Here is a 16,290-nt window from a genome sequence, read left to right as displayed (position 1 = left end):
TCCTGACCGTGTTCCTCTGTTGTAGCTCAAGGCTCTGACACTGTTTCTGGAGATGCTGCATCATCATAGATCTGATTAACTCAGGTAGCTCCTGAGGCTGAAATGAAATAAACCTTTTATTTATTTGTGATGGCTCAGAGGACCCTTGGCGTAGTCTGGTCAGTCTCTTGTTTGCAGAAATCACAATCTGCTTACTTTCTTTTTTAACATTGGCAACCATCATCATTCAACAACGTGCATCATTCAACAAGAAAGATATCAGTCAACCCAAGTACTAATGTCAGGCTGTATTTATACCAGGTTCTTCCTGTGCAAGGATTGTATAGAACTCGTTTCAAATGGCTGTACAGAAATAGCCATTGACCTCTATCTGCATAGATTCACCATGGGGATTGAATGCAATTCTCAAGGAATGTGCCATTATCTGAGGAGGCCTTTGAAGATGTTTATGGGCAGAACTGGAAAGATGGGAAAGCCTCTTGGTTGCACCATGAGATGGATCAGTGGGGAATCTTCAGTCCTATGAAGTGGTCAGGTCACACTTTTTGCAGAGTTCAGTATCAGTGGAGTTTCACTCACACCTTTGTGAAACACTGCACTGATGTTGAAGCTCCCAGAGAGAGCTGGGTTCAGGGACGTGATCAACATCCACTGACTAACCAGAATGGCTTGCAGAGGAGGGCAGTAGCCAGAGACTGTTTGTGGTGGCTTGTAGGTCTGGGAGTAGGGAAGAGTGAATGTGTGCCTGCAGTGGGAGCTGGAGGCGGTGGAGCTGTCAGCTGTACCTGACACTGCCAGGCCTTCCGACCCCGCCGGGCATGGGGATGCTGCAGGTGAGAGGCAGCTGACAGCAGGGGCTGGGCCAGCACTCTTCCCTGTGGAGCACAAGGAAGGGCAGCACATGCATATCTGTGGCAGAAAGTGTCAGTCAGGTTATTTTAGTCATGTATGTTAGGCAGAGAAACGATGCTTTCTTCAAAGAGCTGATTTTAGAGTGGGCTAAGATCTGTAAATTGGTCTGGTTCTGCCAAGTACTGCGTAAGAATTGAGCATTGTTGAGGTATTTTTTTCGTAGCATTCATTTGTGCTTTCTTGAATCTAAACTATGTATCTTTTTTTTCCTCTCTCAAAGTTTATTTATAGAGACCAAAAATGTATCTATTGGAAGTTTTCTCTCTAAAGGAGTTGGTAGTTTAAATGAAAGTGTTAAATGTTGCCTTGTGTTAAAATGCAGCTCACATTAAATCCATGCACAACGCATTGCAAAGTACTTGGCTAGGGGTTTTTTTTTCCCCCTAAATAAGCTAACATTTCAACATCTCTTGTATTCCAGAGGAAATCCTTAAGACAAGTTACTGGGGAGGAAAAAAGCAAAGTGTCTAGCAGAAGTGTTGGATTAGACACAGCTACTTCTTGCCCTCCAGAAATTGGACAACCACCTGGCGAGTTTCACCTGTCTCCTTCTAAACAGTGTTGGATGAAGGAGGGATCCTCCCAGTATGGAGGTTTTCCAGGATTCAGTAGCAGTGATGGAGTATTAAGGGAACTGGATGATGGACAGTATGACCAGGAAGATGGAGTCACTCAGGTCACATGTATGTGATAAAGTAAGTAACTGCATCAGATGGACATGTACATAATTCACACAAATGGATTTTTTAAAAAAAAATTATACTACTTTAAATGCATTGGTATAATCCTATGACTTTGCCCAGACTCATTTTGTATTGTTGTCAGTTTTTGTTGTGTTAATCCTACTGTAGTAATAATACTACTACAAAATCATTTCCTCTTCTGTCTCTCTTTAATAGTATAACTACAAGACTGGGTGTTCTCCTAACTTGTTAATGCTTTTGACAAGCAAGGAAGCACAAGCTGCAAAAGAGTGACAGTTTGAGTTGTGTAAGGAGAAAGGAATGAGGATGTTTAGTATTTTCCACAAACTGGAGGAATGTTTTTGGGTTTGATTGATTGTTTGTTGTTTGTTTTTCTAAGGGTGTTGTAAATATTGGTGGGGAAAGATGAACTGTCTGGCTGTTAAGTTTTAACGTAATTCTCACTTTATTTGCCTTGCATAAGTTCTAAAGCCTAGAGAAATGTCAGGTCTTAGCCTAAAGTGTTAGTAATTTAAGCTACATTCAGATTTGGTGTGGACAATAAAACTTGGGGTGCTGTAGGCAGACGTGTGCTCCTGTAATAGTTTCACCTCTGCAGGTTGTATCAGAGTTCCTTGTACGTGTAAGCCAGGTGCTGTCAGAGCTTCTAACTCGTGTAATGATGTATTTGTAACTTACTCATGAGTGGAAATTAAGAACCACTCATCCCCTGGAAGATACCTTGCAGTCTATGAGCAAGTAGTTTGAGAAGCTCAGGAGCAGCATTGACATCAGTGTGCCCAGTGAAGCTGCTAACAGAGGAGGAGAACATAGGCTAAACTTCATGGGCAGTATTAGATCATGCAGTATATACAAACATGCTGATGTGTATATAAAAAATGTCTCAGCTGAATGTATCTCACACTGGATAAGGTGTATTCAACTGCATCAAATACCAGACATCCTTACCATGGGGAGGAGCTGCTTGGGTTAAGTGAGAGTGATGCTGGCAGGGCTACGTGGGGAGAGGCACAAACAGGAGTTATTTTTATGCTGCTGTCTGGAAACTACACTTTACAGAGGAGAAGCTGAATAAAAATGTATCTCCAGAAAAAATTTCATTTTTCATTTAGTTTTAGAAGCAAAATACTATAAATGCTCTTCATATTTAAGCTAATGCAAAATAATTCAGTCAAGATGAGAAGTGAGAACAGAACTGAGCAATTGTATTCACAACCCTGCTCTCAATGTTTGCAGTACAGCACACACATCACCCAGGGATTCTGATACCTGTCTCTGTGTATTGTGCTGCAAACATGGAGAGAAATGTCATAAATATGTTTACCTACACCAGTCTGCTCCCCTGGGGGGGCATCCCACCAGCTGCTGTGGGAGTCTGCCTGTCCACAGTGGTAGGTTGCTGGCACTAAACACAGTGGGCAAATCAGTGCAGTAACACCAACAACTAACTCCAAATGAGTACCCCAGGAGATGACCAGGATAATGGAAGTGTAGCTGCAATCTCAGAGCTGTGCAGAAATAACATGGGCAGAAGCTGCTTATTTTGATAAGCAAAAATTAACTAATGAAGGAAAAAAGTTACACTTGCTGCTATTTCAGTTTATTTTTGTAGGGTGGGCAGGGGGGAAACCCATTCTACTGGCATAATTAGCGTAGTGGGAGCTTGAAATATTATTGCTGCTTCCCAATTTGATTGTGAAATTCTTGGGGGCAGGCTTGTTTATTTTTCAGTTTGGAAGAGGAACTCAACAACTATTTGTAGCTGGTTTGGGATTTTTTTTTTTCCAAAACAGATGCACAGCCTTGGAGCTGGAGACATTGCTTCAGCTTCTTTTTCCCATTGCATGCACTGTGGGGAGCAATGGGAGCACAGGAGTACCTGTAAGAGGAGGCATGGTAAGAAATCCCTTCTTGCCAAGGCTTCTCTCCCAGCTTTCCCAGCATTTCGAGGTCAGAGATGTGGGGCATGAACCTTGCATTTCGTTCCCTGTCTGGGGCACTGTGTGGAGGAAGATCCCCCTGCTAAAGGGAGGGTGCTGGGCTGGCTGTTCCCTGCAGAGCCTGACCCAAATGCTGCTCTCTCTTGCAGCTGCTGCTCTGGGAACAGCAGTCGTGGTCACAGTTAGCAGGGATCTCCTCCGTGGTACACAGGGGGAAGAAATGACAGACATACATGTTACATCTGCCTCTGGCAGAAAGCCAGGGAACTCTAGCATTTTAAAAATGGAGTAACAGCTGGGCTTTTGCAACTTAGAATACGTTGCTCTCCTTTTAAAAGTATTTTTCATGAGTTATCCAAAACTCTGGTGTGCTTGTAATTTTAACTACTAGTCATTCTCCATACAAGTCAAACCTGTAAAATAAGCAAGAATTGGTCAAAAACTTCAGCAATTCTGAATATTTCAAGTTTGAGCTTTTAAAATACATAAAGAAATTACTTTTTATTAAGCACTATTCCTGCTCATGGTGGTTAACAGTAGTGAATCCTTAACCAACACTGAACTACAACTATTAAGTTACAAAGTATAAAGTAGTAAATTTAATGCAGTTACTCTTTCTGGAATGCATTACTTGGATAAAAAGAGTCATTTAACTTTTAACTGAGATCCTATCAGCTGTTGAGAGTGCAGAAAATTCAAATAAAATAGTATCATTTTAAGAGATTTTCCCCTTACAAGTTATGGGAGGTACACAAGGGAGATTCTGTTCTGGTATGAAGGTACCACATGGATATCCACAGCTACACTCTAGAATATCATTACTTTTAGCAAGACTTGTCTTAAAATGAAATAAAATGGTATTCCTTTCCAGTAGTCCCCAGTTTTAACTGTGCTTTAGTTCTTTCTTGTGAATCTCACAGGTGTTGGCAGTGCTGCAAACCTCTGAATTTCTTTCTTGTCTTTTTAATTCAGTATAAATATGTGAAATTGTTTCCTCTGAACACACTCAGCAATTCCTGTTAAAGAACAGCTGGGTTTTTTAAATGTCATTTTTCTCACAGTATGAAAGTTGCCCCTGCTGTAGAAATATTAATCTTGTTTTCCCAGGTCTCCATTGTCTTTCACCTCACAGGCTCTGTATGGAAGAAAATAAACAAAATACAGTTCTTCATATGGGGGGGAAGTCAACCTGACAGGAGTCAAGATAGAAATGTGTGAAGTGAGTGGCACAGAGGGTAGCAAAGGAATGAATTCCTCAGCATTTTTTTTTTTTTGGTACAAGAAATCAGGGCAATCATGGTAGTGGTAAGTAGCCAGTTTGAAATAAATCATGGTATCTGTTCAGCTGACTGTAGAATTCCTTGCTGCAGGATGTTGTGTGTAAAGTTACATGGACTTAAAGGTGACCAAAAAACTCCTGAAAGGAAAAACATTATTCTCTCTGAAGGTCACTGAACCAGAAGCAGACTGTGAAAAACTGGTCTGACTGCACACCTCTCCTGTTCTTTAGATTATTGTGAGCACCAGGGGCTTCATCACTGGTGGCATGTAGCTGAGTGCTCTCCTGCTGCAAGGCTTGCTTTTGAAAGTCAGGGCAAGAGTTATATCTGACTTCACACTCTAGTCAAAGAACAGAGTAAACCACCTGTCCTCCTAAGGTGTGGATGCTGAAACAGACTAAATTGAAAATGCTTCTAAAACAAAATATGGAAAATCTTCTGTTTTGTTCCTTACAGTTAAAAATGCTGAAAGACAACTATATCCCACTTGGATAAGTGAGAAGGGGAGAGTTCATTTTGGGTATACAGGATTCTAATTTCAGAGACTCATTTCATCACCTGGTCTTACAACCAGAGCATTTAGCTGTGCCTTTACTAGTGTGGGTGACCACCACTGTCCATTAAGTAAACAAAGTTTGTAAATCACAAGACCTGTCAGAGTAACTAACAAAACTTTTTGTATGCTATTATGTGTGTGTATGTACACACACTGCTCGGTTTCCATTTTACCAGAGTGCATTAACTTACTTTTTATTGTAAGAATTGCAAATTAAAGCATGGATGCATTCTCTGACAGAAAAAGGAAGTACATTTTTACTCAATGACAGGGCTTCAGTCAGGGGCAGCCTGTGTGTCTGAACTGTAGTAGGAAAGTCCCTGACCTGTATGTGACGAGAGAAATGCTCTGCAACTATCAGAACAGAGACAGAAGGCAGCCAGTACTGTTCATGAACTTCTGCAAAAGAATGTTTATATTTTCTGATGCTTAAATTGTTTGGAGAGGAAATAGTTTTCTAGTGTTTACAAACAGGAAGAAACTGTCCAATGTTCAATGTTTTGTACCCTGCTCATAATTGTCAGAACAGTTTATTTACATACCTGGTCTTTTGCAATAAACTGTTGCTTAACTTCGGTGTTTCCTATCTGTAAAGTACTATTTTTGTAAAGGGTAAGATCTTTTCTATAGTTCATATAGGAAGGTCCTCACCATTAAAAGCACTTATCAAATCAGTTGGTTTATGATGTTTGTCTCACACTGATATTAAATGGGTTAAATCAGTGTATGCCTTGCCTCAAGCTAGACTTACTTTCTTGCAGTCTTGTCTGTCCAGTCTTGTCCAGACAGCTCACAGGGCAAAGCCTGATAGACTTACAGCCATCTATTAAAAGCTGATTAGGCTTTCCTTGTCATTAGTCTGTTGTTCTTTTGAAGGCAAAAAATGCAAGCTGCTGTCTTGACAATTCCCTGTGGATTAATTTAGAGAATCATGTAAGTTCAGATTTACATTTTTCAACACCAAATTCCTGTAGCAGAATTTAGACAAGTGTTATGATTTAAAGAAGTGAACATCCCTGGCTTGAGCTAAGCACAACTTGAAATGAAGAGACAAAGTGGTTTAGAGGAACTGGTCTGATGACCTGTTCTGATCTGTTTAAGCAGATGAACTTTGACATGTGAGAGAATTAAAATCTTAAAAGGAAAGTAGCAAAATCACCATGGCTGATGTGCTGCAAGATACGCTAAGCCAAAAATCAGGAAAAAATAATTTGGAAGTTAGTTTTTGCTTACAGTTGCTTTTGCATTTGTGACTTGCTGTCATAATGTGCTTACTTTGTATCTGGGAGCCCCTCTTCTAGATCTGACATTTTTACTGTACAACCACCGTTTTATGTTTTGAGAGGTGTATAAATTTGAGGTCTGACTTCTGAGTTGCTAATGAGTATTGCATTTCTCTACTTTTGAAAGAAAACATACAACTTGACTTCAGCACACCTTGTAGCAGAGGGGAGAGCACTGAAGGTTCTCTTGGAAGCACGCGGTTGCTGCATTCTTGGACGACATGAAAAGTGAGAATAACTTGCCAAAATATCGTAGTATGGATAAAGAAACAGTTTAATTTCATCCTTTTTTTTACAATATAATTCAAAGACAGTCTCAGTTTCCCTATTATGTAGAGTCTAAATTAAATGTGTTAATATTTATTAGACAAATCAATGGTTTGCTTAGGCTAACTGAAGTTTTATGGTACCATCCAGGCACATGTGTGTACACAGTACTCATGTAAACAATAGCAAGGGAAAATACAAGCAGTGTCTCACTTAGGCCTTATATATAAAATCAGCTTAGTATAGCAAGTCAACTTTACAGTGCAAATCTGAATGAGAATAAACAGGATTAAAACTTCCCGAGTCTTATTTTGAAGTGAAACTCTTAAAGCGTAAGAGGAAGAGGTTTAAAATTTTAATGCAGTCCTGAGCACCACATCATTTTCTTCAATTTTGCAGAGGAAATGTAATTAGCAACCCCAGTTACATGTTTTTGCCTGTCTCAGTCACTGTAGCCGCTATACATGTGCGGAGTGAGTGGACAGAGGAACCACACCATGGATGGTCCTAGAGCAGACTGTAACAAAGCTAAATACATTTTGCTACCTCCAGAATGCAGTTCTCCTACCTGCAGTACAAACTTCAAGGTATCTGTCAAAATCAGGTTAACCCAGTCTATACAAGGCCAGTTCCAGCTAAGTGTATAGACAGCAACTAAAGCTACTTTCACTCAGACAACATCTCATGCAATTACCCTGCAATTACAATGATAAACATGAGACAAAAAGAGCTGCTGAAGTACTTAAGCTTAGTCTATTTTCTCATTGTTTAAATTCCCTTTACATCCAGGTGATACAGTTGCTTGAGGTGTGCTTGATTCATATAAAGAAACATAGAATTTAAGGCATGTTTAGTATATTATGAAAAAAGACAATAAAAATAGGTGGACTCCCTTCTTTCCATGTAAATATAATGTAGAAAACAAAATGTAAATTATTGAAACCAGCTGAGCTAGCCCATTCTGACCTGCTGAAAGAAATAAAGAGGGCTCCTGGCAACCTCAGAGAGAAACAACCAGCTAACTTCTTAAACAGCTATGCAAAATTCATTTAATATAGGAACACTGCTACTGCTTTTAGACCCTGCATTCATGTACACTTAGCAGTATTTCTGTTATATGCATCTCTAAAACATTTAGTTCTATCATTCTAGACATAACACAATTAAGCAGCACTCATGGAAATTGTCAGTTATTGCAAATCTGCAAACACAGCTTCAAATAAACATCTAATAGGGAACAGAAGCATAAATCCAAATCTTTCTGTCAGTATAATTCAGGTGGAATGAAGAGAAACAAATGTATGCTGAAAACATGATTAGCTCTTGCAAAGAATGGCATTCATTATTTCAGGTACTTAATGTTTGTTCTAGGAACACAAGCAGAGCCCATGCTAGTGTGTTATGTAGTGTAACGTGAGTAGTTGAGGTATAATCTGTAAGCAGTTGCCACCAGAGCGCACAGGTATTCTTTAGAGAGGTTGTGCACTGGAGAAGTCAAGTCTGCCTTAACAGGACAGCACCTGGCCCCTGCTGTACACAAACCTCCACTGTTAACAAAAAAACAAGTCCAGAAAGTGTGTTAGATATATATCAAGAATATATATGTTCAGTAGCATAGTGAAATTGTCCTTTGGGTTAATACTATAGATCCTGTTAGCATTTGGATATACACATACAGCAATATGCACATCCAGAAGTAAATCTACAAAGCCATCATAAAAAAATAAAAGGTAAATTAGGAGTAAGCTACATTGCAAGGAGACCCTTGCAGAATTATATATTTAAGGTGATAATCTTTGAACTAAGACTTAATATAGGTACTGCATTACAAAATGGCTTGGTGTGAAATCTTCATCTCACTGTTTTCCCCACCCAATCAGACACCTCTTCAGGATTGTGATTCAATGATTGTTTAGCAGCAGTTTTAGAGAACTGTAAATTCTTTTATTAACAGGCATAATTATAAACAGATACTACTACTTTTATTTAAAAACCATGAGTGCCACATTGATGAATATACAGCTCATGAATAACTTAAAAGTATTTCCCATATTAAAAGGCAATGCACACAGCATACAAAAAGTGTACTAAACAAAGCTATGAAGATACGTGATTGAAGTGTCTAAAATGATATATACAGTACGTCATTAATGTTTTGTTTTTATTCAGTACAGGCTTCTGTACTGCTGGTCCCATCATGCCTCACTTTCCCCTGACACTGAATTTTGCACTTCTTCTTCCAAAATCGGTACAATCAGGTTATCCTTGGACATCAGATTATACTTCATCACAAACTTAGTGAACCGGTGACACAAGAAAGTTTCATTCTGGAGATGAAAAAAAAGGGGAAAAAACAGTATGTACAGAAGGATTATTTTAAACAATTAGGAAGAACATAAAAAAACACCCCTGCTTATATGTAATTGTCGCATTAGATTTACAAGTCTTACAAAGAAATAGTCATGCTTAAATAGTACATTTTTAACTGCTTCTTTGTATCTTTACTGTTTGCTTAGTTGCTGCAATTAGAAAACCTACTGAAGTTTAAGTCACAGCTCAATTTAACAGCACTTAAACAAGAATATATTTAAATGTCAATATAGTTCTGCAATTCCTCCTGCATGTACTACTGCAAACAAAACAGGGCACAGCCATTCCACAGCTGTTCCAGCAACTTTAAGAGGGATTTGGCAAAGGCTTCCTTTTATATCCAGCTACACTCCTTATCTCCTTTTTATCTATTAATTTCTACTTTCCCATAACAAAAACAAACAAAAAAAAGATTACTGGAGGTGCACAAGCTGCCAGCAGTCACTCCTTTTCTCTAGTTTTACAATTAAAATTCCTTAACTTGTACAGGATATATATCTATATATATAATATACATATTAGCAGTACTAACTACATCAAGTGCTTGAATACATTCAGAATTGTTTGAAAACAAGATGAATTTGAGTTCTTTGTATAAAAACCCTCAAATTTTGACCTTTTATCCCAAAATGAAGGGAAACCATAATCAGGTAACTAATAATATAAACGAATATTTATGTGAATGTATAACAGCTTTTCAGTTATTGTAAATCTGGAATCTACTATAATCAGTCCTTCACTTGAATACAGATCTTCTGGTAGGACTAAGATGTCTTATACAATTATATCAGAGCTGTAACTTCAGTAAATGCCCTGCTTTCCCGATGTAATTTGAAACTACTTACTTCATATTCATCAAATATCTGCCGGTGATGGAAATAAGCGTGTGAAAATATTCTGTAAATCCTTCGGCACACTGATCCTAATTTGGCTACAGAGGATTCCTTTATGCTAACCCTGTAAGCACCAGGAGAAAGGTTACAGAACAGATCTAATGAGTGAGATACACACTGACATGAATTCTGATTGTTAAAACTATACTGTGTGCATATTGCATATGGAATTTAGACTTAAGTATTGCAGATATCTGTGTCTGCAAGTGCTTATTTTTGGAAGCAAAGTAAAAATGTTGGTGTAAGCTCCACACTTACAAATTTTAAGTTTTTACAAATTACAGATTGTACTCTGACTACAAAAACAGTTTTGCATGTAGTTAATCATCACCACTTTTTCCAGTGAAGACTGGATTTCTGGTTTCCAGCATTGATGGGCAAAGAAAAAAAAGACTTCCAGTTGTACCTCCTTGTCAATACTGGATTCCTAAAGCAGCGTAATCTTGACTTCTCTAGAGAGGTTTCTGTGATGTGAGCTGCCCATTCAGTACACTCAGTCTCTGTCTTGTGTGGTTGCTCTGTCCCACAGTACACTGTGTTGGCCTCTGAAGCTTTCCTGTCCTACTGTTTTAAGTCCTTAGAGCTGCAGCATCTCTCTAAAGGCGAGCCTGTTATTTTGGTGGGCACTACTCCCATAGAAGCCCCATAACACTAACAGGTATTAGTAAAACAGTTTCCACCTAAAAAGCATCTGTCAGGTCCAGTAAATGGCAAACTATTTAAATAAGCAATTATTCCTTGGCTTAAAAGTGGCAATAGGCCTACAAACTTGTGACAGATGCTGGACTTCTGATAGTTCCAGCTTTAGTCCATAAAAAATGAATTACGCCTTTCCATGTGTTTTTTGTGTCAGGTGCCACCTCCTCCCTCCCTCCTCCCAAGAGAAAGTGTTTTTACCTGCTGGGGAAATATTTATTGCTATTCAGAAGACATGCAGCTCCATCAAGTGTGTGCCTGGTGTAGTCTATAGCAGGACACTACAGAAACAGACAGTGAGTGAGCACAAGTATGAGCACATGCTCTTGTCATAGAACTGGTTTAAAAAGAAGCATTTTAGTTATGTCTCCTGATGCTTTCAAATTCACTGGTCATTTTTATTCCCAGAAGTTTCACATTGCTTCTGAAGGTATAACTACATTTCCTCCTTAAGTGAGCCATTTCTTTCCTCTGTTTCACAACCCATGTAAATTATTTCAAGAAAAAAATTTACTATGGAAATGTAATTATGCACATGAGTAAGTGAATTTAATGCATCTCTGTAAGTAAAGGTGCATAATAAGAATACATGCTGGAAGTGCACTGAAAGGAAAGATGATGGTTACCTCAAAGTTCATTTGTTTCCCACATAGTCAAGTTGCCAGACTCACTCTTTACAGGCTCTCAACCCAAACCTGCACCTAAATCTATCCATGCTTTTTCCCTTGGCAAAGAAAACTAGAATCATGAGTGTAACTACGTGTATAACAAGCCAAGCCCTGGCTCTGCAGTCAAGTACAGGAGAAGGAAGAAAGTAAAGATGGACTGAGACAGGCTGAGAGCAGGAATGTCTGTCCATGTTGCTGTTCACCAGTTTCAGGAAAAGACTTCTCAGCTGTACATTTCTGTCAGCAGGTCGAGTTCCATGTGACCATTTCTAGGTAGATAGCACTGATGTGGAGAACAGGAGATGAGTGCTGCATGCTGAGGTAAAGAGCAGCCCAAAGTTCTCTGGTCCAGCTGAGTAAAACACTTACTGCCAGACGTGCCAATATACCGAGTGGGGACAGGGCTTCAAGGAGGGAGGGGGAAAGAAGTTGACCTTCAGAGCTAAATCAAGACATCTCAGGAAATTAAAAGCAGAACAAAAAGGAAAAAAAGCTTACAGGAGAAAAGGGATAAGATGAAAAAGAACCAATACCCGTATTCAGGAAGATGAATACAAAGCTAAATATGAGAGACTGCACTACTGCCATAACCAATAGCAACAAACACCTTCTGAGGGCAAAAAAAAAATGTATCAAGTTGTTCAACAGAAGATCTGAACAAAGTTTGAAGTAACAGGACACTGAGGGAGATGAGCTACTGCCATGCTGATAAACCCACTCAACATGAAGCATTTTTGTGGCTCCACTACCTTTTAGGAGTAACTCCCCTAAGACTGTGCACATGCAGTCACTTCCTGAGTGCCAGGCTTACACTGTGGATCCAGGCCAAAATCTGAAGAGGACAACCTATTCTCAACAGGTACTCTTCTGTCCATTAAGCAAAGAGCTTTTTCCCTGGAGTTTCAGGCTGGCTCAGCACAAATTAGTAAAGAAAAGAGAGGAATGTGCAGAGTCACAAATACTGAGCTAAAAAGCAGTTCCTTCTTACCTCATCCTGTTCTGTTGTAAAACGCTATGGAGTGGCAAAGGGGAACAGCTCAAGTGATATTCCTAACCCACATAAGCACTTGGTCTGAGTAGGGAGCCAGCTATCATGAACACACCAGCTGTGAAAAAAAACTCCTACAGCACTGGGCTCAGTGATTTAGTTTTCCAAAATACGTTCATACCTCTTTGGGAGTTTTATGAGCTGCACAAAGAAAAATCCATTGTTCAGTTGCTGTCATCTGAGTACATGTGTCAGGGTGACATTCACTCTGTTAAAACAATTGTTCAGTTAAGAAAACCACCCAGCAGCAAAAATGAGCTCATCTTTTCAAATCACTTCCTTGCCCTGTCCCCCACAAAAAGGGTTATTTGCCAGAATAAAACCCTACAAAACTCTTACCTCAAACCACTGGTTAGGTCTGTGTGTATAAATTTAGAGGAAAGCTCTGCAAACTCTGCATCTACACAATACAAAAAGTCTCCCCCCCATACAATATAAAAGTCTCAAGAAAAGAATTACCTGAAGCTTGACAGCTAATCCATTGAGCTCAAGGCAGAATTGTCTAAAAAAAATTTGAACACAGCAGCATAAAAATCAACTATTTGTTTATTCACTGGAAATATCTCATAAAAAACGGGGTATATACATTCTGATCTTCTTAACACCAGTAGATGCTTTTTTTTTAATTCAGCTAAACAATTTTATTTTAATTCTTAACTGACAGTACAGGCTGAGCTTAATAAATAATTTAGTGAGTGTTTAAGATACCAGCTTTGTTATGAAAGCAAGTGCTATTTCACAAATATAGACTAAAAAAAAAAAGACACTTCAATAAAATTAATTTCTTAAGACTGAAAGTTTTAAACTCATACAGCTGGATCATTCCATCCTTCTGAGATGTACTTGTAATAATTGAAGTGGCTAAAGTCCTACCACAGATCATTATCAGAATGGGACTTCTGAAAATACTGTTTTCACTGGAATGAATCTGGAAGTGCATTCTTTAACTTATGAGAATTTCCCCCTCCGTCCTACAAGAAAATCTGAATAAATTTTCCAAAACTGACAAGTATTTAGTGACAAGCCACTTCTATGAATCTACCAAGCTTTTTGGTGTATGTGAAAGGACAGGGGAAATCCTTACAATGTGTCTTTTGCAATTGTGTATGTACACTTTTTCCTTTCTTGAGGATTCTCTGTATCTATTAGAACTATTCCAGGCCAGAGAAGAGAAAAAGAAAACAGGAGGCAAAAAGTCAAGGTGTATAAATCTAGGAGGAGCTTGGAACTGTTCTTGTTCTTGAAAGTGTATTTGATGAACTCAGAAGATACACTTATGAGAAACATAAAAATCAGGACACGGGTACTCCTGCTTTCCCAGCTAAAGCCTATTTTCCTGCAAGTTTCAGAAAAAGCACTGAGAGCATGTGGAAATCACATTCCCAATTAGCAGACATGAAGAACTGATGACACTATGAGAAGGTGCTATGGAAATTCATGACTATATTTTCATATTCAAGACATGCTAATACAACTTTTGAAGTGACTTAACATTGTCTTAAAAAACATCAAAAGCACTAGATCAGAATGCATTATAAATCTTTGGAAAGAACAGGGAATCCAGAAAATAATACCCATACTCCATAGCAGAAAAATCAGGTTACTTTTGATCTGTCACATTCCAATAGACTCACTACCACTCAGAACCAAGACACAACATTGACAAAAGATGGATTCTTACCTTAAATGTTCATACTTCCATACACCTTCATCCTGGCCTTCAGGAGGTTCGAGGATCTTATCAATGTTGGAACAGTCTGCCCTTATGTTTTGTTGAATATACTAGGAGAGGGAGGGGGAAGAAATCTAGAGCTTGTTGTAATTATAGTAAGACGGGATATCTAGGGCATTACATCTTTGAGGGACTTAGTTTTTCTCTTTAAGAAGTGATTGACAGACTAAAAAGTTAATGGGCTGGGTAAGAAAATGGGTATAAAAAAATGCCAGATCTGAAAAAGGCTTTTCTTCAATTAGAGAAAGTAAAAGTATGGGTAAATTTTACAGCTTTTTTACAACGTGTATGTCAAAAAAAACCCCAAACCTCATAGGAACCCCCACTATTTTCTTAAATCTGATTTGTTTAAACCAGACATGGGAATTCCAGTTATTTCTACTAACACAGTTACAGTTTTTTAATATAAATTGCTGCTTGTGAAATTCACTGCTGTGCAGCAACATCCGAAGCAGATAAAATAGGATGACGTCATTAACAACATTTCATGTAAGTAAGAATACCTGCTGAACAGCTAATGTACTATCCATTTCTTCAAAGGATTCATCAGGCCAGTTATAGAAATCCTGTTAAAAAAAAAAAAAGTATAAAGCAATTTAACAAACCTAGAGGGGGAGGGATAAAAACGCACAGCCTACAACAAGCTTGACCATGCAGGAAAATAGATGGAGTTTATACAATTCCAGGAAGCTCCATCTTAACAGAAGCAGGTCCTGGCACACAGTCCTGGCAGAGACAGGGTGAGATGGGATTCACGCTCCTCTCGTTGCAATAGCAGAACATCTTGAAATGAAAGTTCTGCGTGACTCGGCACGTGAACATCATCACTTCTCCACGCCTTGCTGTAACACACACCGAGCCTGGATTTCTAACATTAAATACTGCACAGAGTGCCCATTTCATGTGGTAGGCCAGGTAGGAACAGGGAAGAAAAGAGGTCTGTAGAGAGCAGCACTGTACAATGGTTATAAAGCTAAAAATCCCAGCAATGACACAGCACTGAGAACATCTCTGAACTGAGCTGTAATGCCACACTGGCCTAAGGTGGTACCACAGTCCCTAGGTCAGTACCTGGATGGTCGCCAGCCCTGCTAGTGACAAAACCCTCCTCAAGTTTCACCTCAGCGTTCTGCAGCAATTCCCATCTGCTGCTCCTACAACCATCCCACACAGGCCTTTTCTTACTCTGCGTTTTCCGCATCTAAAATGTAGTGCTACTCCCTCATACCATCCAGAGATCCTGCACATCAGCACGCCCTGGCCATCCCAGGAGGTTCAGTGACTCAGTGAAAATGTCCCAGCTGCAAAGCTCAGCAATCTGCTCCTGAGAGAATAAGTCACCTCTGGAGAAAATACCTACAGGGAATACCCATGGCTGAAATATCATCAACTAATTGTATTCACACAATTAATAACTGTACCAGTGTAGTCAAAAAAAAAAAGAAATCATGTCTATAAAAAAAATTAATCATCACTATACACAAAACTCTTTAACCTACATGAACTTCATAATATTTGACAAAATCTAGGTCCCTGTCCAGCTTACTGTTTTTCAGGATAACCCAAAAGTTATGAAAGGCACACAACATTCCATCTCATTCACAGAGTAAACACCTATAGAATGAACTGATTTACATGGTTGTGTAATAGTTTTACTTCGATACGTCATGATAAAAGGAGGAAACACCTTGTGTCATACACTGCTCCGTTCTGAGCTCTCCTTCCAAAAGTAGAGTAAAAGTCTCACATCAAGGCCTCACAGATCACATCTCTGAAGCGAGACGTGCCTTTTCCAGCTGACCTCGAGACCCCAAACCACACGAATGTAGTTTCGATGAAGAGAGGCGATGTGACACCAGCGGCTCCCTGTGCCGGGAGCGCAGTTACGTAAGGGCGGGATGACTCCCCTGTGGGATGGGCCGGCAGGTGCGGCACACGGTG

At 39.2% G+C, this 16,290-nt stretch overlaps 2 protein-coding genes across 5 annotated transcripts in view; one reads left to right on the top strand and one right to left on the bottom strand.

Annotated features, from left to right (window-relative positions):
* The window catches only part of RFTN2 (raftlin family member 2), a 33,851-nt gene extending 26,917 nt beyond the window's left edge, over positions 1 to 6,934 (top strand). For 2 of the 4 annotated variants that reach the window (XM_018071690.2, XM_018071689.2), the window contains exon 10: positions 1,334 to 6,117. In XM_018071690.2, coding sequence (XP_017927179.2) covers positions 1,334 to 1,603 — 270 coding nt within the window. In that variant the 3' untranslated portion in view covers positions 1,604 to 6,117. Of the gene's footprint in view, positions 1 to 1,333; positions 6,118 to 6,802 lie in introns of those variants that run through there. The other 2 variants (XM_018071687.2, XM_018071688.2) reach the window with 2 other exon arrangements.
* The window catches only part of LOC103764226 (MOB-like protein phocein), an 18,135-nt gene continuing 8,770 nt past the window's right edge, over positions 6,926 to 16,290 (bottom strand). Inside the window, exons 3-9 of the mRNA XM_029959596.1 lie at positions 14,853 to 14,915; positions 14,299 to 14,399; positions 13,077 to 13,119; positions 12,739 to 12,825; positions 11,103 to 11,182; positions 10,158 to 10,269; positions 6,926 to 9,269 (exon numbers count right to left, since the gene is read on the bottom strand). Of these exons, the coding sequence (XP_029815456.1) occupies positions 9,138 to 9,269; positions 10,158 to 10,269; positions 11,103 to 11,182; positions 12,739 to 12,825; positions 13,077 to 13,119; positions 14,299 to 14,399; positions 14,853 to 14,915 (618 nt within the window). The 3' untranslated portion in view covers positions 6,926 to 9,137. The remainder of the gene's footprint in view (positions 9,270 to 10,157; positions 10,270 to 11,102; positions 11,183 to 12,738; positions 12,826 to 13,076; positions 13,120 to 14,298; positions 14,400 to 14,852; positions 14,916 to 16,290) is intronic.

Source organism: Manacus vitellinus, unplaced genomic scaffold, assembly GCF_001715985.3.
Source record: "Manacus vitellinus isolate BGI_N305 unplaced genomic scaffold, ASM171598v3 scaffold_20_pilon, whole genome shotgun sequence".
Taxonomy (NCBI): Eukaryota; Metazoa; Chordata; class Aves; order Passeriformes; family Pipridae; genus Manacus; species Manacus vitellinus.
This window is presented reverse-complemented; position numbering and strand designations above follow the sequence as displayed.